This window comes from Apteryx mantelli, chromosome 30 (genome assembly GCF_036417845.1).
Source record: "Apteryx mantelli isolate bAptMan1 chromosome 30, bAptMan1.hap1, whole genome shotgun sequence".
In the NCBI taxonomy this organism is placed as follows: domain Eukaryota; kingdom Metazoa; phylum Chordata; class Aves; order Apterygiformes; family Apterygidae; genus Apteryx; species Apteryx mantelli.
The window spans coordinates 96,116-118,321 of record NC_090007.1 but is presented as its reverse complement, the minus strand read 5'-3'; the positions used below and the strand labels follow the sequence as shown (position 1 = coordinate 118,321).

The 22,206-nt window shown below is 50.3% G+C and overlaps 2 protein-coding genes across 3 annotated transcripts in view; one reads left to right on the top strand and one right to left on the bottom strand.

Annotated features, from left to right (window-relative positions):
- The window catches only part of CELF5 (CUGBP Elav-like family member 5), a 52,857-nt gene extending 38,921 nt beyond the window's left edge, over positions 1–13,936 (top strand). The window contains exons 6-15 of the mRNA XM_067312969.1: positions 552–680; positions 1,293–1,372; positions 2,377–2,523; positions 7,273–7,417; positions 7,616–7,762; positions 7,939–8,001; positions 8,089–8,172; positions 9,285–9,428; positions 9,536–9,700; positions 10,976–13,936. Coding sequence (XP_067169070.1) covers positions 552–680; positions 1,293–1,372; positions 2,377–2,523; positions 7,273–7,417; positions 7,616–7,762; positions 7,939–8,001; positions 8,089–8,172; positions 9,285–9,428; positions 9,536–9,663 — 1,067 coding nt within the window. The 3' untranslated portion in view covers positions 9,664–9,700; positions 10,976–13,936. The remainder of the gene's footprint in view (positions 1–551; positions 681–1,292; positions 1,373–2,376; positions 2,524–7,272; positions 7,418–7,615; positions 7,763–7,938; positions 8,002–8,088; positions 8,173–9,284; positions 9,429–9,535; positions 9,701–10,975) is intronic.
- Positions 144–21,833, bottom strand: LOC106486414 (repulsive guidance molecule A-like). 2 transcript variants are annotated; one of them, XM_067312967.1, is made up of 4 exons: positions 21,671–21,833; positions 19,334–19,827; positions 13,943–16,707; positions 144–278 (listed from the first exon to the last, which is right to left on the bottom strand). In XM_067312967.1, exons 1-3 carry the CDS (start codon positions 21,786–21,788, stop codon positions 16,039–16,041), a joined length of 1,281 nt encoding a protein of 426 aa, XP_067169068.1. In that variant the 5' UTR covers positions 21,789–21,833; the 3' UTR covers positions 144–278; positions 13,943–16,038. The 2 variants fall into 2 exon arrangements, with proteins under 2 accessions (XP_067169068.1, XP_013800454.2); XM_013945000.2 differs by lacking the exons at positions 144–278; positions 21,671–21,833 and adding an exon at positions 21,050–21,287 and having other exon boundaries at positions 14,527–16,707.
- Positions 21,834–22,206: the final 373 nt, after the last annotated feature.

Here is a 22,206-nt window from a genome sequence, read left to right as displayed (position 1 = left end):
AGGGTTTATTGCAGGCCCTGCCAGAGAGCTTGGTAGATATACTGGTTACACTGGGCCAGGGAAGGGCAAATGGGAGCTAAGACACTTCTTCCATAGCTGTGGAATTGGTGGTCTTGGGTGGAAGGAAAAGGAAACAGAGAAGACAAGGTTTCTGGGATTTATTCACCCCACATTTCTCCTTCTGTGTTTCCTGGGGTATCTTCTGTTTCCTTACTTATTGTTCAAGAATGGTGTAATTGCCCAGGCACTTTTTCTTATTACCACATGAACTGGATCATCTGAAAGAAAGGGATAATGAAGAGCAAGAAATTATTAAGCCTTCACTTTCCTTTGGGGAGGGCATGACAGGGGAGGCCACAGGAACCTCTGCAGGTGCGAGTGGCTCAGGGAGACCCTGCAGACTGACCCCAGGGATGCATTGCAGCCAAAAGCAAATCATTTCCATGCCAGGCATGTTTTCAATACCAGGCAGTTGTGTGCTGAGGTGCCCCTATCCTCCTGCTTTGGACTGTGAGCCTCACAGAAGGTTGATGTTTTTGTGTTTCCCCCAGGGGACAGGAAGCTCTTTGTGGGCATGTTAAATAAGCAACAGTCTGAGGAGGACGTGCTCCGGCTCTTTGAACCCTTTGGGGTCATTGATGAATGTACGGTGCTCCGCGGACCTGACGGTAACAGCAAAGGTGTGAACCCCTCTGTGTGTTTTGCCCCTGTCTCCCTGCTCTTCAGGTCATGCTCACCTGCTGCATTGCCTGTGCCTCCCACCCTGCCCTGGAGCACTCATCCCCACCCCATTCTTTGGAGGTGGGCTAGAGGAACCTGCATCCCAGCCAGACATGGGGAGCAGGGCAGGGAGAGTTATCTGCTGCAAGGACAGATTGGGGAAGATGGGATGAGACCTGGGTGACAGGAGGGGAAGCAGAGAGGGATGAGTAGCTGAGTTACCAGGATCACTAGTGCACCTGCTGGCTCAATCTGGATCTGCAATTTGAAATGTTTTCACCCACAATTAGGAGTGCATGAAGAGTTTGGGGAAAGGGAGTGACGTGGGGAAAAAGTAGAGCTGGTGACATCATCTACAGGGTGTATCACTGAAGTAATGCTTTGAGCCCCTTCCAGTTTTTCCAGGTTAGGTTACTTGGGATGAGTCAGCCTTTCTGTCCCCCACTTTCTCAGGGTGGCCCTCCTTTGCCCTGTCTGAGATCCAGATACTGTGTCCTGCCTGGCTCTGCAGGTGGCAGCTTCACAGCAGCCCTGTCACTGCAGTCTCCTGTGCTCTTTCTGTCCCTTTCCAGGCTGTGCTTTTGTAAAGTTCTCATCCCACACAGAGGCTCAGGCAGCAATCCACGCACTCCATGGCAGCCAGACAATGCCCGTGAGTATGAGGCCAGGGTACCTACCCTCTTCCCAGTCCTCTTTCCCATCACCCTGTAGAAGGGAACACCCAGCACTGTTCAAAAACCACAGGTTCAACTGCAGTTTCCAGCTGGTTTGGTTGATTGGGGGGTGGGGGGTGGGGTGTATCCATGCTCTTGTCTTTGGGAACCATCCTGTCTCCTGGGCTGGGGTGTGCGTGTCTATGTCTGTCCAGACTGGTAGTGACAGCACTTATGTTTATAAAGGCTAAAAAAAGAGAGCCAAGGGCTGGGCCATGTATCTCTCTTGGAGACAGCTACCTGGAATAGTTCAAAATAGAGCAGGGTGCAAGCTAACAATCCAGCAATGTGAACAGTGAGGGCTCCTGTGCCTGTGCACGCTCCCCAGCCTTGTTACCCAGGGGGTACAGGAGGTCTCTGGGACAGGTTGGGTGTGGGTGGGAATGCCTTGTGCATTGTGTGGAGTTGTGTAACTGCAGCTGTGCCCTCTTGTGCAAGCAGAGCTGCAGTTGTGATCTGTCTCCCACAATCTCTAACCTCGATTGCAGCAGCTTGTGGGCAGGACAGTGAGTTGCTGCAGCAAGGGTATTTGCAGCTGCCAGGACCTGATCTGCCTGTCCAGCCAAGCTCACGGTGGTGGAAAGATGGTGCTTGTGCCTGACTGTTGCCTTGGTATTCATGGCTGCCCCCATCCTGACACTTGGCGAATGCAGCCAGGCATGTATGCACCCGCTTGTGCAGCTGTGCCAGACCCCAGCGTGCAAGGGGCAGGGCGGGAAGGGGAAGGGATGGATGGACAGACAGATGGATGGATGGGGAAGGGAACAGCCCAGGTTCCAGGCAGCTCCTGAGCACTTTCACTCCAACGGTCTTCTGCTCCTCTTCCCGCTCCTCTCTGCTGTCTGTTCTGCCCCATCCCACCCCGCCTGACTGCAACTCTCCGGCTGTCCCACGGACTCCTCTCCCCCTGCCGCCTCTCTCTGTCTCCTCTCTCTGTGCCTAGGGCGCCTCCTCCAGTCTAGTGGTGAAGTTTGCTGACACAGATAAAGAGAGGACCCTCCGTCGTATGCAGCAAATGGTGGGGCAGCTGGGGATATTCACTCCATCTCTCACGTTGCCGTTCAGCCCATACAGCGCCTATGCGCAGGCTGTGAGTATCACGCGTGTGTGTGGGGAAAGGTTGCCCTCTTGGCTATGGGGCAACACTGTACCTGGGCTGGGAGACCACAGACAGGATCTCTGTAGCAAACGTGTGAAAGCTTCCTGGCACCTGGGAGTATTCCTGGCTTCAGTTTCTCAATCGGCAGCTCAGTCCCTGCGCATTTCTCTCCTGGAAGGATTGGCAGGAGAGAGCTGAGACCATCTCAAAGTGAGGATGGATTTCTCTGATGTGACGTAGACTGGCGGAGGTGTCTGGGAACAGGTCAAGCATGACCAGTGTTCTTCTGTCTTGTTTTGTGGACAGCACAGAGCCATGATTCCTCAGTGATGTCTGCCAGACATGGCAATCTGCCAACTCGTGAGCTCTTTTGTGTCCATGGCACAAATGTGTCTCTCTGCTTCTGGACTGTCACGAGAACCCTGGGCCCGGCTTCACATTTCTTTTTCTGCTGCAATTCTCAGGAGGGACCTAGTCCCCAGTGCTGTCCTTGGCTCCCAAGGTTTTCTCTTTCGGCTAGTGTGACTGTGTGGTTTGCTGGATGCTGGAGAGGGAGCTGTGGGCGGCAGAGGGTTGCAGATGTTTTATCTATCTGGCTCTTTGTCTGGTAAAGCTGTCTGTGCCTTCAATCTTAGTGAGGGAACTTCATTGTCTTGGGGTGATAATGGCGATTCCCATTGATGTTTGAGGCAGATCCCAAACTCAAGAAGGCCCTGCTCAGCTGTGGTGGAGAAAGCACCATCTTCTGGGTCTTCTCAGAGATTGTCATCACCTTCAGGTCTCTCTGCTGCCAAGTATTAAGCCCATGGAAAATGGAAATTGCTCAAGGCTGTAAGGGATCCTTGTGTCAAAAGAAGGAACTTCAAGTAGTTCCTTTCCTGGAAGGCAAAACAAACTTACTTTTCCAACATATCTGTGGGCACTGCTTTTACCTCTGGCACCAGCGGCAACTTGGTGTGTCTCTGTTCAATCTCCAAGACAGAAAAGGAACCGTCCCTCAACTATGGGCCGTTTCATCTCAAAGAATCCCCAGAAACACCCACCACCAAGAGCAATTTAAGTGTGTAGCAAGAGCATAGACTGGCAAGGGAAAAGAGCTGGTGAATATGAGGGCCTGTACTGGTGGGGAATTTTGGGAACCAAGGGTAGCATTTGTCCAGCAGACTATTTGATTTTCCTGGTGAAATGAGGCTGAGAATGGTTATACCATTCCAAGCAGCAATGCTGCCAGCAGAAGCATGATTTAGAGGGAAGAACCCTTTCTGAACAGATGACAGTATCTCTTTTGATAGGGCCAGTCACTTCTGTCCAGCCCTGCCATCCATGAGCCAGCTGCACCTGAGGTCTGAGGTTGTTGGCTCGCTGGCTCAGCCAAGACATCGTTCTGGTGCATCTTCTGCTGCCATGGAGATGGCACTGACTTGTGCATGGTGTGATGAGGAAGGAGGCAGGAATGGGCCGTGCAGTGAGGTCATGATGGTAGAAAGTGCTTTATTAGCTCATGGCCTGGGGTGTCTCAGGAAGGAGAGCAGCAAGACCTTCTGGACTCAGTCTTTAAGCGCCTGCCTCACCCCTCCAATCTTCAGAAACTCCTGCTGAGGGCAAAAAAATCAGAGTCAGGCCTTGGCTGTGCTGCTTCCTTATCTGCAACTTCTTTCTCCTTAGTTGTGTCTGTAGATTTGTTGCCTCCTCTCTGATTCTAGCCTGGCCTTTTCCCCTTCCTGCTCCAGGACTTTAGTTTGGCTGTCCCCTTGACTCTGGGCTCAGCTTGTCTCCTGCCCTTTCAGTTTTCTTCCTCCTTTTCCATTTACTTTTCACTGATTTTGGTTCTCTCTCCTTCTTCCTTCTGAGCCACCAACCTCGCACCTGTATTGTTTCTTCTCCTGTCTCATCCCAGTCTTCAGTTTCCCATCCTCTGGAGGAGGGATCCTGGCCAGTTTTCATATACATGCAGTGTCGCCATCAGAGGGAGACAGTACCAGCCCTTTGAAAGGCCACCTAGGATCCACGGAAGTGGGGACAGAAGGGAGGCTTTTCACTGCCGACTCTCCTTACAGCTCCTCTAAATGTCCTGTCATGGACTCTCCTGGGAGCTGGGATCCTGGAGGGGCAAGGGCTCAGGGCATCTCTGACATAGCTTGTGCTTCCACAATGCAGGGCTTGGAGTAGGAGATGCTGCCCCCAAGGTTGCTCACAGGCGCAGGAGATACAGCTAACAGTTATGCGGCTGGATTAGACAGAAAGGAGAGAGGGCTTTTAGGGTGAACCAGTGCATCACAGGCACTGGTTCTTATGTTTACATTTTAATGTGCCATCATTTTTCTCTTGCTGTCCCCATGGGATTTGTTGCCTCTCCAAGTCAATGCAGTCCCAGAGATGTCACAGGGATGATGACAGTCCCCTGCCTGGAACAGAAAAGAAGAAAAAGTTTGGGGCCTGATTTTCGTTTCAGTTGGATGTTTTTAATTTATACTAAATGCATTTTCCTTAAAAAAAAACTCAAAGTAAATGTAAAATAATGACAAGCTATATTAGGTCTAAAGTTATCCTGAGCTATTCAGATAAAATGCATTAATTGAAAAATATTCAGACAGTGCTTGTTATCTGATACAGTTTGAAAGAAAAATTCTCACCCTTAGCTTGGAAACATGACTGGCTATGCATCTGGAACCAGTTTATTTAAGTGCTAAACAAAGTCTCAATCCCAGGTGCCTCTTCTGCAAGTGAAAAGAGACTATATTTCCTTCATTTTTAGTTTATTCAACAAGTTGAATTCAGTGATTAGTTCAGATGAAATCATGGAACTGACTGGGAGCTGAAAAAAAATAAATCTATCAATACAAAAAAGGCCTGGAATCTTAAAGAAATAGCCAGTGCAATTTACTAGCTGTATATAACGCTTGAATATTTCTTGTGTTTCATAAATTAGTTAGTTCTAAACACAAAGCATATTTTGTCCCCCCCCCCTTTTTTTCCTGTTCTTATTGATTCATTAAGAGACTTTTATTTAACTAACAAAAACAATTTCAGAATGCTAGGCTCATGCATTTGCAATCGAATGCCAGTCTTTCTCCAGCCAGATCCTGGCACAAAATAGGTGGGAGGAAAAAAATTTTTTTTTAAAGAATATTCATCTAGCAACCAAGAAATGCATTGGTCCCTACATCTTGAAATGGGAAAACTGTGAAGATAAGAAGTATGAGCAGATGGTTTGTAACAGGGACACCACCTGAGCAGGACTTCTGCGCTTTCTGGAAGGCCATGTTTTGCTGTAACCCTAGCTCAGGGTGAGCCAGCCCCACTCCAGCAGGGAACTGGTCCGGAGACAAACCGAAGGTGAACAGATGAGATGAAGTTGGGGCACTTGCGCACTGGGCTCGAGAGGCAGTAGGACCCCTGTGGTGCAGCATGCCCGGTGTGCCCCACAGCCCTGCAGTACCACGGGCCTCTCACCGCTCCCGGCACCGCTCCACAGAGCCAGTACTGCCCCAGTTGCTCTACTTGCACCAGCCGACAGACAGCCATGCAGCTCATACAATGAGACACTGTAGTGAACGTAAAGAGGATCTGTGTTTTGCTTGGTTTTGCTGCTCTCCCACCCCATCTCCTCCCATGGAGTTGTGGTTTCCAGGCAGCTGTGCCGATGCCTCTCCTGCTTTTCCTGCTTGATGGTGAGGACAAGGCTTATAAAGGAGCTAGATAATTTTGCATCCAGAACTAAACCTTTGCTGCTGCATTTTGAGAGCACTCTAATTTAATCTTATGCTCCAGAGCACCTATTGACAGCCAAAGGGGTCAAGAAGGAGTTTTTTTTCCTTCTTCCTTCTAACCCTCCTCCCAGCTTCATCCCCTTTCTGCCACGTGCCTCTCTGCCTAGGTGGGTGTGTTGGGGGACCAAAAGGAGCCGCCATCTGTCAGCCAGGGTGCAGGTTGCTGCCTGGGGCAAGACGGGGCTCAGGGAATCCCGGAGCAGCCTCGAGGGGCAGTGCCCGAAATGTGCGCTGAGCCTGAACAGACCCCGGATATGCAGTGGGGTGGGGGGCCCTGAGCGAGCCCAGCAGCAGCCTGGTCCCCGTGCGAAGGCTGGGCAACAAGAGTGTTCCCCAAGGGAGAGCTGTTCGCTTGGGTTGTTCAATGCTGTGCTAGATGGCAACCAGGAAACAGGGCAGGGCTTTGTGACAGGGCTGTGGCTGGAAGGAATTGTCTTTAGCATCCCTTTTGGCAGGCTGACAAAGCCGTGACCTGCAGTGAGAGGCTGCTGTTGGGTCGCCAGCATGCCCCTTTCCCTGCCCCATCTCCACTGCAGGAGTCTTCCGAGCAGGAAGGGCCTCCAGCGCCATTCTGATGCTCTCATAGATGGCCCAGCTTGTAGCCAAGAGGCAGCAGGAGACCCCTAAGGCTGCTGGCTTCTGGCATGATGAGAGGCTCTGGGGTGGGTGGAGGGCACCCAGCTGTGGCTCTGGCTTTTGCAAGAAGACCCAAACCAAGCTGCTCCACCACCAGCGGCAGCTGTGCCCCACTCCTCGGGTCTGTCAAGCTGGCCCCAGCCCTGGCTGGCTGGCCCATCACGGCAGGTGGCCCCGGAGGAGGATGTGGCTGCGGGGAGCTCCAGGCCCACCATGGGAGCCAGCCCCGGCCACAGGTTCCGAGACGCTCCCAGGGCCTTGACTGTCTGTGGCCCTGGGCCATGTGTGATCCTGACCACACGTGGCCCTGACAGCGTGTGACCCTGCCTTGCAGCTGATGCAGCAGCAGACAACGGTTCTCTCCACCTCCCACGGCAGCTACCTGAGCCCTGGTGTCGCCTTTTCCCCTTGCCACATCCAGCAGATTGGTGCCGTCAGTCTCAACGGGCTGCCAGCCACTCCGATTGCTCCAACATCAGGTGAGGACCTGGTATGGGCCAGGATACAGCGAATCCTTCATGACCAACAAACCCCTTGCCCCAATACTCAGCACAGTGCTCATACAGAGAAAACAGCTCCCCATACCCCATCAGGCTCTTGCCAGACAGAGGTGGAGGTAGCAAGAGCTTCATGGGACCTTGACTCATGCAGGATCCCCTTTTCTTCTTGCTCTGCAGGGCTACATTCACCTCCTCTCCTGGGAACAGCAGCCATGCCAGGGCTGGTAGCGCCCATTTCAAACGGATTCACTGGAGTGGTGCCATTCCCAAATGGCCATCCAACCTTGGACACAGTTTACACCAATGGCCTTGTGCCATACTCAGGTATGGACAGCTGGAAGAAAACACCCAGAGACTTCAGGAACTGCAATTAGCTTTTTTCTGGATCCCCACACAGAAGACTTTTCCTAGCCCTCTACCAGCCAGGCATGGAGACTTACTGGAACATGTGTGCGCAATTCCCTTTGCTGTGCTTCTGACTCCATTCTTCTTCTTTGCAGCCCAGAGCCCTTCAGTAGCAGAGACTTTGCACCCAGCCTTTACAGGAGTTCAGCAGTATGCAGGTAACAGCTTCCCTTCTCTCTCTCAGTTCCTGGTGTGGCTGACTGGTTTCTCAGGTAAACAATTTGTTCTGTCTCCTTGGAACACAGCTGTGTATCCAACCACCACCATCACTCCAATCACGCAGAGCATTCCTCAGCCACCTCCCATCCTGCAGCAGCAGCAACGAGAAGGTGAGGATCAGGGTGGGAATGGAGGGGTAGGGGGGAGAGGGAGGGGTGGCTCATGGAGCTCATCTTCTGGACCATAGAGCCAATGGAGAGGAGGCAGCACTAATCCTTGTCCACTCTAATCCTTTGTATTGGAGCTGGGTTATGGAACCAACCTCGGCTTTGCAGTGAGTGGACTGTTAGAAGCCAGAAGATGCTGGTCAGGCAAACTTCCAGAGCTCATCACCAGTCAGATGCCGCCTAGAGCAAAGCTGACAGCAGTCAGTATAACACCAAGCTTTGACACCAAAGAGTGTAGAGTCAAGGCCTTCCCTATGCAAGCTGGGGAGAAAAGCACCTTCTCCTCCTCTTTGCTGATGCTAGACCCACACTGGTAACAGTCAAACCAGGCTCTCCAAGGCACCCTCCTCTCTCTTCAGCTTTCCCAGCCTCAGGGTTGTTTTTCAGCTTATTTCAAAATTCATCTGGACAGAATTTGGAGCTAAAGGAATCTGTCTGCTCCTGCTTCACGTAGCAGGTGCCAGGAAAGGGATGGCTCCCTGTGCTTATCAGGTTCACAGGGACCAGGTGAAGGACTTGGCAGGACTAGGTCAGCCCACAAGTAGGATGCATGGTAATTCAGGAGATTTCCAGTTGGGGCTGTGGCTCATGGGTCGAATGCAACCACTGCATGGCTGTGGGCAGGGAAGGCTACCTCTGCAGCTTCCATGTACAGGTGCCTGCTCCTCTGGGCAGTGCTGAGCAGGGGTGGGAGAGCTATGAAGAAGGAGCTGTCACCTCAGCCGATTTCTTTCCAACACAACAGCACCAGATATACTGCTGGAGAGTCGTCATGCCCAGCACCCCAGGGGGGAACCAGGAAAGCTGTGATAGCCAAATCTGCTCTCTAGAACCTCTAGGTCTGCATATTGCCTCCCAGATGCTCTTGGACAGCCCCTAGAGACCTTTTCTTTGGACCAGTGATTGAAAAAGGCCAGCAAGGGGAGGCTGAGACAGACAGAGGCAGTGCTAGGGTTCTCCTCCAACACTGTGCTCTGAGCTGAGTGTATTTCTCTTCCTCTTTCCTCTGGGGGCTGTCTGTGCTTGGCTCCTCCCCATTGCCCCCATGCCTGCAGGTCCTGAAGGCTGCAATCTCTTCATCTACCATCTCCCTCAGGAGTTTGGAGACAATGAGTTGATGCAGATGTTCCTGCCCTTTGGCAATATCATCTCCTCCAAGGTGTTCATGGATCGTGCCACCAACCAGAGCAAGTGTTTTGGTGAGTGCTGATGCCCCCAGGCAGGAGAGCATGGCAGATAACTAGGACACTCATGCATATGGCATGGAGCCAAGAGTTATTGGCCATGCCTATGTCCTGTCCTTCAGGTTTTGTAAGCTTTGACAACCCATCCAGCGCACAGACTGCTATCCAGGCCATGAACGGCTTCCAGATTGGCATGAAACGTTTGAAGGTCCAATTAAAACGACCCAAGGATGCCAACCATCCCTACTGACAGCAGCAAGCAAGCAGGAGTTACTTCTGCAGCACAGGTAAAGCTGGCACCCTCACAGCAGTGTTTCTGTGTGCTGCCCAGGGTCAGGGAGCTGCAAGGCTAGCTGCTCCCTGAAGGGATGGGGAGCTGAACACAGTAACACAGATGGCGGGACAGGGGCCTTGCCAGCAAGAGCCCAGCCTCACACTAACAGAGGAAGGTGACCAGGGCAGGCCTGGAGATGGTAGCCAGATTCAACCAAGAGTCCAGATCATCAGGCAATTTTATGGAAATGAGGAAGGTCCAAGGTCAAGCCAAGAGGTCAATCTGCAGGTCAGGATCAGGTCTGGTGAGGGCAGCCAGGCTCAAACATAGTCCAGTGATTGCCAGGCAAGTCCCTAGTGATGAGACAGGTCCGAGGTCAAGCCAGGAAATCAATCCATTGGGTTGGGGTCCAGATCAATAATGTCCATAGCCAGGCACTGGCATGGCCATGGCTGAGCTGGAGATCAACATAGCTCAGGCAGGGACTGAAGGCCCCAACAGCCAGAAGGGCTCAGATCACCTGCCTGTGGTCTAAGGAGGCTTCAGCTGTTGTTTTCTAACCCCTCCCCACATTTGTTCATCTTTCTAACAATTTTTTAAAACCCAATAGTTTTGTTTTTAGCTGGGGCATGTGCCCTGAGATTAGTCTGTGGAGAATGCTTCTAAGGCAAGAAAGGGCAATCACATGATTCACAAGGACCATAGAAAAGCAGATTAGAAGAAAATTAGCCCTTGAGGCAGTCACATGAGGGTGTCCTCCTGCTTTGTTCAGGGCAGATGGGGCCAATCCATTGGAAGTAGGGCAAGGAAGGGCCACATCTGGAAATGGTTCAGTGTCCTTCCTGACAGCTGGCTCCTCTTTGCTCGACTTTCCTGTGCCGGAGGGTTTTGTCACAGCAGGCCCATGGAAGGGTTTGGAGCAAAGAGCTCAGCAAAATCTGTATTGGGGTCTGCAGAGCCTGTCACCATGCCTACACAGCTGTACTCAGAATGCTTACTACAATATCAGGTGAGCCTTGGATGGCCTCCTCTGGTGGCCACACCATCAAGAGAAGCTTATGAGCCTAGGTGAGGCCATGGAGGGCCACAGAAGAGCTGCCTGATGTAGGAGCTGGCTGTTAAAGTGTTAGCTCTTGCCAGTCGCCAGACTTGGAACAAGGCAAGGGCTGCTCTTCATCCCTTCTAAATGGGACCATATTCCTCCACATTTAAGAAGCAGCAGCTCAAAGCCTGAGGTTTGCGCATATGTCCTCCTAATCTCCCAATTCCCCCACCCCTTTCTGTTCAGGTGAAGGGAAAGTCCAGAGGAAGAATTTCTGCTTCAGGTTGATTTACAGAGGCCAGTAAATTTATGAACTCTTTTGACATCACCCCTTTCCTTCCTCTGCTCCTCACCTACCCACCCCATCTGCCTTCAGCCCGCCTCCTCAAAAACATGAAATTGAAGGGACGACTCAATATCTGCCCAGCAGGAAGATTCTTGCCACGATGGACTCACATATTTGCTGCTAATGTGGTGCATAGCAAAGGGACCAGAAAACCAGCAGATCCTGGGGACCTGAAGCTCTTCCTCTCGGGGTATGCCTGGAGTACACAGACCAAGAAAACCTAGTGGTGTTTCTCTAGGTTACCGCAGTGATGTACGGGACCTTAGCCACTCCCACCCCATCTCCTGTCCCTTTCATAGATAAATATAAATATATATATATACAGTCTCTATTTTTTTTTAAAGTGACTCACAGGACCAAACTTTTCCATTCAGAGACTGACTCCTTGCAAGAGGGGTTGGAAGCAAAGGGTTTACCTCTGCAACAGTGTCTCCTCAGCAGGCACTGCAAATAGGCCTGAACATTTTGAGAGGACGGACAAAGAGCAAGGGAGAGCACATCTCTCTGCTCAACATTAGCAAGAAGCAAGGAGAAAGAGAACTACATACCTCCAGGACTGGGGCACAGCCAGCTACTCAGCTCAAGAGTCACTCACCCACCAACCTTAGCACCAGCTTGGTTAAGGATCTCAACAGCTCTCAGTCTTAACCTTCCAAGGGCTTCTACAGACCAAGCTCCTGGAATTTGGTGCCAAAGCCTATCCTGAACGCTCCCGGATTAGGCTGAAAGCACAGGAAATCCCTTTACCAACAGGAACTGTACTGCCTCTGCATGCATGGCACAAACCCATGTTTCATAGCTCTCCATGGTAACAGGGAATTTTCTTAATCAAGGCAAGAGAAGATGAGAGAATGAGAGCAAACACCATCTCCAGAACAGAGTGACAGAAGCCTCCCAGGGGCTACACACTGCCTCCACGTGTCGGAAATAACCTAAAGCTGGTTAGCAGGCATTTCCAACCTCCAAACCGAACAGGACATTTTCTCCCGCAGAATTTAACAAGGGGATTCACCTCTTATAACCTCTTCAAAGCTTTTCCAAGCAGACACAAGGAGGATAGTATGACAAAAGAGGGCTGTGGTTCTGTTTTTTTCTTCCACCTCCCCCTTCAAAAGACAGATTATACAGTATGCAGCATATATAGATATAGAAATATATATATATGTACACTTAAGCACAGAACATAGTTCAGAGCTTGATTTAACAGAGATCCCTAGAGTGGGGGGGTCTTACTGACAAGGCTCATCCATTTAACAACTTGAAACAATCCCTTTAAGTTTCTACCAAAATACGGAAAAAAGAAAAATCTTCTGAATAATTAGTTTCAATATTTCAAGAGTTTGATAAGGTACCAAGAACATTCCTGTGTGTGTGTGTGTGTGTGTGCGTGTGTGTGCGTGTGTGTGCGCGTGCGTGTGCGTGTTATAAACATGAACAGAGGGTTGGTGGAGAAAGGTTGATGCAACCGATACTAAGGAGAGATCTGAGGACTTCAGAGGACCTCAGCCACTTCTCATCCTCCTCCAGTTTCCCTTTGTTCAGATGTCTGTGGCCCAGTCCTTTAAGTACATTCACATCTCCTCAACCACCCCTCTGTATCTGATGCTGAGAATTTATGAGAGAAATGGATGAAGCAGTGGAAGTCTGTGTGTTTCTATAGTCCATGTTTACTGATTGTAAATACCATTTTTATACTTAACATCTATTATGTACGTGATTTGTATAATGTATTTTATTTCTGCTACAAGTAATTTCGTGAAGTTTAAACTTCATCTAATTTTGAACAAAAAAGAAAATGACCAACAAATGCAAAATGGGAAAAAGGGACTTTGGAAATTCTAGGTCAAGCTGGTTTAAAATAAGCATTTACAATCAGTTTCTTCCATCAGTTACTGATGTGACTGTACAATGTTACAGGTGAGATACAAGCTTCGTCAATGTCAAATTCCTCACTCTGGTCTAAAAAAATCTTAAATTTATTTAATAAAAGTTTTACTTGCTAAGTAACCTAGGGTTTTATTTCATGTGTAAGTTGCATCTGCTTTTAGATAGTGCTTACACTTAAAGACAAAGACTTGAGGTGAGGAAAGCTTGTTTCCATTCATCAAATTACCTGTGCAATCAGTTAAGCATTTCACAGAAGGATGGATGACAGAGTCTGAGTCCTATAAAATACAACCCTGCCTTACTCTTTACACCACATAGTGTCCCAGGTCTCTAAAAAGGCTATCTTTGGATTTTTATTCCAGTCAGAGGATCTGACCCCCAAAACTGCAAGTTTGTTATATTAGCCCCATTGTAACGGATAAGTTCACCAGCCCAGCTCTAGCAGAGCAAAACACAAATCAGGCACAGCTCTTACGTGCAAATTCCAGGCTTCTTTAAGAACTCCTATATACTTTGTACTGAGAGAACAGAACTGGTTCTCTCAACAGCATCATGAGGGGAATGGGGGGAGAGAGAGGAAAAAAAAGAAAGCCAGAGCTCAGCCCAGCAAAATGGAGGGCAGCTGCACAAACTCCCCTTCTGTGCACTGCAAGTGAGGAGCACACTGGGGTTAGTAGGGAACCAATGCCATTTGCCATGGCCGTGCACCGGTGCAAAAGCACCAATTTTCCTGGGACTTTTCCGAGAAGGTGCTTTGAAAGCCTTGTTTAACAGTGCTAGAGAAAAGCAGAACATGAGAGGAAAATGAAATCTAGGATTACCTCAACTTTTGATGCCCCCCTCTCCCTGCACCAACACAGTTCTGTGGTGCCTGGACCACAGTGTTTAAAGCAAACATGAGGAGCAAGTAGGTGCATGTGTGCATTTAGGAGGGGTGGGTTCAAACTCCAGAGGGGATGTGAATTGCAGCAAGTTCTTACCATTTCCATGTAAGTCCACAGAAAGCTTTGTCAGGTCAAAATCCAAGGTCCATGACGTGGACAGAAGCAGCAATACACCCAGCTGGTGCCTGTTCCTATGCTGTGAATAAAACATACTTGCAACTAAAAGCACTGCACACCATTCCCACTTCAGACCACAGAAGTAACCAGAGCGAGAACTCAGGCCGCACTGACACCTCTTGCGGGCACAAAGTTTTTATGTTTAGCTCAGAATGGGATCTCACTGAATCTAGCACCTAGCAGTCAACAGAGCAGGGAAGCAGGGGGCATACAGTGTTCCTTCCCCAGAAAACAGCCTCACACAAACTAGAACATTGCCTCTCCTTGAGAGGGGATGCAGTCACACTACCAACTCCCAACCTGCTTTCTCTCTCCTTGGAAAGGATCAGCTAAGATTAAAGAAACATTGAGATCAGCAGGTCTCTGCGCACTCCATTTTAGTCCTACTTCCCCTTGCACAAGCCTGGTTTAATACCTGTCTGTCCCCAAAACTTCTAAACCCATTGACCAGTTTCTACCAAATGTTCGGCTCTCAGAGACTCTTGAAATTCCTTCAAGATTCATTTGGGGGGGGGGGGGGTTGGCCACCAAAGGAACGACACACAAAAAAACCCAACCATCTTCTCAGACAAAGAGCCCATAGAGAACCCTTTACCCAGCCCCAAACTAGGAGGATTCAAGCAGGGGCTGCTTTTTCTTAGCCAGTAGAACTAATGAACCATAACACATACCCATAGCAAAAATATGTTATGGAAGAGTTCCCTCCACATCCTTTCTCCTGTTCATTGCAGGAATCAATGATCAATCTTGGTATTTACAACAAGAAAGCAAGAGCTGATTTAACAGGCCCCCTTCAGTCAGTAAAGATCTGCCAACAGGCCTGCGCTCATGGAAGCCAAGCCAGCAACCTTCCTGCACAGAAGAAGCATCAGCATGTGGCACCAACACATAAAAAACACAGTTTAATTAAAATAGAGATTAAAATGCTATTAACAGGAGGTGGGGAGGCTCAAAGAGTCCACAAAATAATGAGGTGGAAGAGCAAGATGTCCAGGGAACGTACAGACATTTACAGATCAAGAACAGAAATATACACATTTTAGTAATGAATATTTTGTAACCTGCTAACCAGGGTGTCTGCAGTTCCCAGTCTAACAGAGAGGCTCTATCCCAACTCCTTCTGCTTGCTCAGCAGGCCTAAGGGTGAATTGCAGTTTGCGAAGGAGGAGTGAAGAGCACCTGAGCCCCAGCTGCCTTTTTGTCTCTCACCTCCAAGCTGTGCTCAGATCAGCAGAATTTCCAAAGACATTAGAAAAGGTGAAGAGCCTGGTTTAAATGCCTGGCAGTTTCCTTCCAACCCATTTGTGGTTCCATCTCAAAGGCACATCATCACATAGACAAAGCTCTCCTTGGACCAAACCAACACTACTCCAAGTGCTCCCTCACAACATGCAGCTTGGTTCCCTCTCATCTTCCCAGATCCTCTACTGTCTGGGGCCACAGTAACCATAGCTAGGAGGAGGTGCCAACAAATTAGGAGCTGGCCCTTGTTCCGACCTCTGGATAAATCCATATGACCACTCCTGGAAGAGCAATTTAGCACTGGAAGGTACATGTGAAACAAGCAGAGAAGACTAGGGGCTAGAGAAGACTGATCAGAGGACAGTGGTGGGAAGCAGTGTGGAGCACTCCTAGCAGGACAACTAAACCTTATGCTGCAGGGTAGCAAGCCTCTTTCCTCTGGGGACAATCCCTCTTCATCTGCAGCCTGGCCACTATAAGCAGGGGTTCCTTCCCCTCTCTCCAGCCCCTAACCACAGAATGGCACACAGAAGGCAAGGTAGGTTTCTTCCAAATCCAGCATTGCCTGGGGAGATAGGGGATTGAACAACTGGCATGTCACTTTCAGTAAGAGAAAAGATAGAAGATGGGTGGCAAGAGCTGGATCAGGCAGGCCAGTTCTGCAAGAGGAGAACTTGCCCAGAAGTCAGCAGTCAGGAGCTTCTCTGCCCTTGGTCAATGGTCCCTTGTGGGATGGAGACTCTCCCACGCACACGCATGCATGCACGCAACCCCTAACTACACCAGAGCAGTGTTAGGAAAGCAAGAACCCACCAGACTGCAAAAATAGCAGGCTGACAAAGTGCCAGAGCTCTGCCAGGCACACTGATGGTCTTGGATGCAGCATGTAATGAAAGTCTGCTGGGATACAAGGCTTTCAAGTCTTCCAAGGCCCCATATGCAGCCATGGAAAATTCAGGATCCCCTGTGGTAAGCAGATCAAAGACACAGGACTGGAAATACACATCCTCCACCTGCAGGATGCGGTGACATTGCTCAGCAGCTGTTTCCACTGTGTACACCTGTTGGGAGCTAGGCCAGAGAGGGCTGGAGTTGCTCAGCCGCAGCCTGTGCTCCTGAATCAGCTCATTCTTGGGGCAGCCATGTAGGCAGAGCTGAAGGACAGGGCTCTCCTCCGAGAGATTCAAGGTCTCCTCTGGCACCCGAATGGCAAAGGTGAGGTAACGGCCCACCTGGCGGATGATTACAGTGCTGCCAATGTAATGAGCCTGGATCTCCACTTGGTTGGAGTCTGGCTTCTCCAGGATGCGCAGACTGCCAGCTCCCTCCTGCTGCCCACCGTTTTGTGTGCCATCACTGAATGCCAAGGGCAGATCCTCTGTGGTAGCCTGGTAGACTTTCTGCTCTGTACATCCTTGGTAGCTCTTAAAGATCAGCGTGATCTGTGCAGAAGAGAGGGCAAAAATGGCATTCAAGTGGATTAGAACTCACTGCAGAATTTCTTTCCCACTGAACCTAGGGCTTAGACAGTGGATTCACTACAGGAGAGCTGCTTACAGCAAGACCTCTAGTCCACTGCTACTGAGAAGTCACATCCCCCGTCCTCCTCCAACCCTCCAAGTTCCAACAAGGGCCAAAGAACTTCTAATTAGATTCCACACTGAGTCATTCTTGCAAGTTTAATAGCTTGTACCCCTATAGAGGTAGGGGAAAAGAGATGAACCCCTTTAAAATCTCAACTCCATAACCAGTGCATTTTACTGGACAAGAGGTGACAGTGCTCATCTGGACAGACCAAGAGGCTGACAGAAGCTCCACTCCAGGCAGTGCTCAAATCTCTGGGCACCAATATGGGTGAGCAATTCTCCCCCTCCCCCGAAGGGATGCAGAGAACTCACTGAAGAAAACCTGCAGGATGCTCATTTGTGCTGGTCATGTGACAGGGAAGAGGTTGGGTCTGGATGGCAAATGCTAGCTTTGCCCTACACCCCAAGCCACACAGCAGGACCACACATGCTCATGTGTCAGACTTTGTAGAAATGTGTATTACTAGCAGCCCATCTACCCCTCCTGCTGCATACCTGGGGAAGGGCACATTGCCAAGGTTATGGCTGGGAACGATGAGGAAGGGAGAGAGACCAGGAAGTTTCCAAGGATTAGGAGTCAAGAAATCTTTTAGAATGACACTGTCTTATCTTAAAAGTGCACGCACTCTGTCTGCAGGTCTATCCCACCCACAACAAGAATGTCTGTCACCACCAGCCCCCAAGCCTTCCTGGGTAAACAGCAACTGTGGAGCAACTAGAGTAGGGAGAGAGAAGTGAGTAGAGACCTGAGAGCAAGGTCCAAAGTCTGCAAGCCCTGAGATTTCTGCCTTACACAGCTCCAGTTTTATCACTGAGCAGCCTGAGGTACACTTTCCCCACTGTCATAGGAGCCACAGTATCTGTGGTTCCCAGCAAGGCAGGAGAGGCCCAGGGCCTCCAGAATCCCTGCTTACAGACACCCCTAGCCAGAAAGGACATTTGGCTCTGACCCATGTCTGTATCTGGCCCTGAAAGACCTTCTCACTTGACTACCCTCCCAGCTCCTGCAGCCCCCTGCATGGTTGGGCAATACATGAAAAATGTCTCAGCTCAGACCACACCTGAAGCTTTTTGACTGAGGGCTTCCTAATTGCTGGGGTTTTGGAGGTCCTGGTCCAGGTCCCTGCTCGGACAGCCTAAAAGGTTGTTACCTGGCAGAAGAGCCAGAAGTCTCAGCCAAGCCCAGGTGAGCTGTCTACACCAGTGGCTGCAGGGAAGAGAATGGCCCAGACCAGATCACAGTGGCTTGAGGGTTTGACTCAGGTTCTATTTCTCAACCCTAAAAGAAGCAGAAGTTTGAAGTTTCCTTCGAACTTCAGGAAGGGCAACAAGAGGCTACTGCACCCACCCCACAAGCTGCAAGGGTGCATTTACATGAGATCCTGCTGCAGGAAAGGGCAGACGGATGAGGATGAGCATCCTACTGGCTCTACCATCCAACACTCAAACCAAGAAGTAAATCTGGGATTCGTTGCTGCTACATTTCAAGCAACAACGTGCCTTTGCCTCCCTACCCAACCCACTCAGAGCTCCTGGCATCTAGATCAACCAACCAGCCCAAGCACTGCTCCTCCCACTACACATCAGAGGAGATACTGCCTCCTCTGTATGTGATGGGTCAGAGAGGGCTTTTCTGGTGCCAGCTCACCTGCTACAACCTACCAAGGAGACAGACCTGGTGCACAGAGAAGCAGAAATCAGATTCCTAGAGAGTCTCATCAGGGAAAGGCTGCAGAGCAGAAAGTTCAGTCTTTTCAGCCTTCCACCCAAGCATTCAGCCAGTAGCACTGAAGCCAGATGTTTGCCTCATCTTCTGCCAGAGCAGGGGGGCAGCATGAAAATGAAGAGTCTCATTCCTCAGGCTGGACATGCTATGGCAACCTTATTGAAGCCATAAAGGCTCTGCAGATGCTCTGAGCTGTGATCCATGAAATTTATGCTTCCATCAAAGTCCAGAGGAAGAACCCACTCTGCTCTTCCACTGGAGAAAGTCTGTGACCCAGATGAACAACTTGTCTCCCAGCTGGGAGCAGCGAACTCCACACAGCTGGTTTTCAGAGAAGGACACTCCTCTGGTGTGGCGGATGCCAGTCAAATCTGGTATGGGCCTTCATTTTGAATACATAATGGTTTCAAAACTGGTGTATTTTCTTATTAAGGGTTACCACAGCTCTGCTGTGAAAACAGGCACTCAAGGCTCTGCTAGGGCTTCAAAGGCAAAACAATGAACATGAAACTCTACATTAGATGCAGAACCTCCAGAATCATTGCAGCAAGAACATCATGTTGTCAAGGAGGGCCAGAACCAACCTCTCAAGCTCTGCACTCCTTTAACATCATCTTCCAGATACAGGACTTGTCCCAGGACACCCCACTCCCCACACTGACATGACTGTCTAATACCTGCATAGGGTGACCAGGGCACAACAGCCCCACAGCAGGGACACTACTAAGTACAAAAGGTTTTTAGCTGTCCTTTTACCTTGCTGGTGGCTGTGGCGCTGGATCCAGTCACTACAGGAACGTTAGTGACCTGAACAGACAAGTACTGATTGTCTATTAATGGCCAAGCTCCTTCTACTTTACAGGTCTGGAACTCATCCTTAAAAGTCCTTAAGTGAGGATCCCCAAATAATCCACAGTGGGCAAACTTCTTCTGAAAGCTGGAACTCCTCTCATAATCACATATCTCAGAAACAAGAGGGTTTTGAGTTCCTGGGGCTCTTGCTGATGAGGTAGGTCCATCACTGGAGCAGTTGTACTGGGCAAACAGTTCCTTTATCCTGAATACAGCAGAGTGGTACACCAGGTCTCCTCGGCAGAACTTGGCAGTCTTGCTGGTACACACAGAGTATGCACGCAAGGCAGTGCAGTAATCCACATCCAAAAGCACATCCTCTGGCAAGGCATTGCTAGGAGAAGTGGCAGCTACATAGTCAGCATTGCAGTGCTGGATTCTGCACTGCTGGCAGTGCACTGCAAGGAGAAAGGTCATTGCCATCAGTTAGAAATTGAGGGGTTCAGTGGCTCATCTCTTTTACCCCCCAAAGCATATTTTATGCAGCAGTCAGAAAAAGAAACATCTCCCATGAGCGTGTGTGAGTGTGTATGAGTTTTTACTAAGCTACTATGCCATGGCTTCAGGAATCTGTCATTAAATTCACTTTGCACTTGGAGCTCTTTCTCCAAAGTATTTCACGGGTCACAACTGTCAACACCCTGAGAAAGATAAATTACCAGGAGAAGCAAAAATAAAACAGGCTTCTCTTAAAACCAGACCTTTTTTTTTTTTGTCCTCCACACAAGCTTGCAGAGTTGGGGCAGGGGGGAGAAGTATCCTATTTAAACAAACTTCATCAACACAGGAAAAGAAAGAGCAAACATTTGGAAGTTCTTCATCTTATGGATACCGTACACACTTCAGTGCTATGTATATGTATTCAGGACAGCATCTGTCAGGACAGCACAAGTCCATAGCCATGCTGACATTGTACAAACTTACTTCAAAATGTTGGATAAGAGCCACTGAAATTTGCCAAGTCACAAGACCCACTCCCAATTTTTACTGCTAGGATTAAAAAACTAAACTCAAATACTTTCTTTGTCATGCATTATAAGTTAATTCCTCAGCCCAAAAGAGGAGCTAGTTTACTGTCACTCTACTGAGAGTGCACTGGTTTGCAAGAACTCTACAAACTCTACAGTGTGGGTATCTGTGGGCATGCTGAGTAACACGCATCCTTTGATATCTTAAACCAAAACCAAGTTGTTCAAGCTTAAAAAAACCCCACATGAAACACAAATCAATGCAGTTTTCCCCAGGGATATGTATTAGCAATGCAGCAATGTTAAACCTAGCATACAAATCTATGCTGATCAGCTGCAGCACACAGTATCTGTTTCTCTGCAAGTTTCTTACAGCCATGTACAAAATGTGCTGATGTAATGTATTCAGTTAGTTTTTAATTCCTACATGTTAAGCCTACTCTAGCACCTCATCACCCCAACTCAGTGAAGGAAAGAGTTGCCTTCTATCACCACAGTGCAGCTTATTGGTGGCCGGAATAACCAATTCGTCCAGCAGAGCTGGCATGAGCTGGGCTTCAGTTGCGAACGTGAGCCTTCTTGAGAAAGACTTCCCAGCCCAAGGCTCGTATCATGTGTTAAATTCAGGTGCACAAGATGCCCAAGATCTTACTTGTATGAGCAAAAAGACCATCTCAGATTTTAGGCTGTAGAGCAGGGAAAAAACAGAGAGATCCACCACCTGTCCTCGGTGTCCTTGGGTGCCCGTCTGCAAGTTGTGAAAAACGACCCCTTCCCCTCACATCCGCCAAAGCCGCACAAGAAACTGGCTGCGAAGGGAGCAGCTCGCTGCATCCCCAGCCTCGTCTGCCTCCTTCACCCTTCAACTCCCTCCGTCTGAGCACTCACCCGCAGACCCTCGCCTACGCACCTGGGCTGGTCGGGGCAGAGAAGGAGGATTCGGGACCTTTCAAAAATAAGGCACCCAGGCAAAAACTCCAAATCCGAGCCGAGCTTTTATGGGAACGAACAGAAGTTTAAGATCGAGAACGAAGCGTCTGAGATACCAACCCAGGCCTCGGGAGAGCCCCGCTCTCACCCGCCTGCCCTGACGCTACCGGCCCCGCCGCCGCCGCCCTGTTTTCCTCGGCGGAGCCGCGCAGCCGCCCCTCGCCCATAAACAAACTGCCCGGGACGGCGCGGCCGCGGCCCCCTCAGGGCCCCCGCCGCCCGGGGCTCCCCCACGCCAGGCCCTCCGCCCCGAGCGGGCCGCCCCGCGCCCCGGCCCCGCTACCTGCGGGCGCGGGCACGCAGCAGCACACCGACACCAGCAGCACCATGCCGAGCAGCCGCCACCGCCCCCGAGGCGGCGCTACCGGCGCCGGGGCGAGGCTCTGGGGCCGCACGCCCATCCCGCCATCAGCCCCCAGCGCCGCCGCCCCTGCCCGGCCGCGGCGCCCGCCCCGCCGCCGACCCGCGGGAGACTGCGGGGGCGGCCGCCGCCCGCCCCGCGGGGCCCACAGCCCCCCTGCTCTGCACACCACCACACCCGCCAATGGAAAGGCAGCCCGGGACAAATGTTTTGCATATTAATTAAACCGCCGCCAATGAGAAGCGGAATAAAGCCGCTGCGTTCTACAGAGTGAAAGATCCAGCAGCCAATGAGAAAAGGCGAAGCGACACCCTTCGCGGCCATATTCATGAGCCTCCGGCCAATAGGGAAAGCTCCAGAGCGGGGCGACCTGCATGGTCGCGGGCTCGGCAGCCAATGGCAAAACCTGAAGGCATAGGTGTTTTGCATATTCCTGGAGCGCCAGCCAACCCGGTATT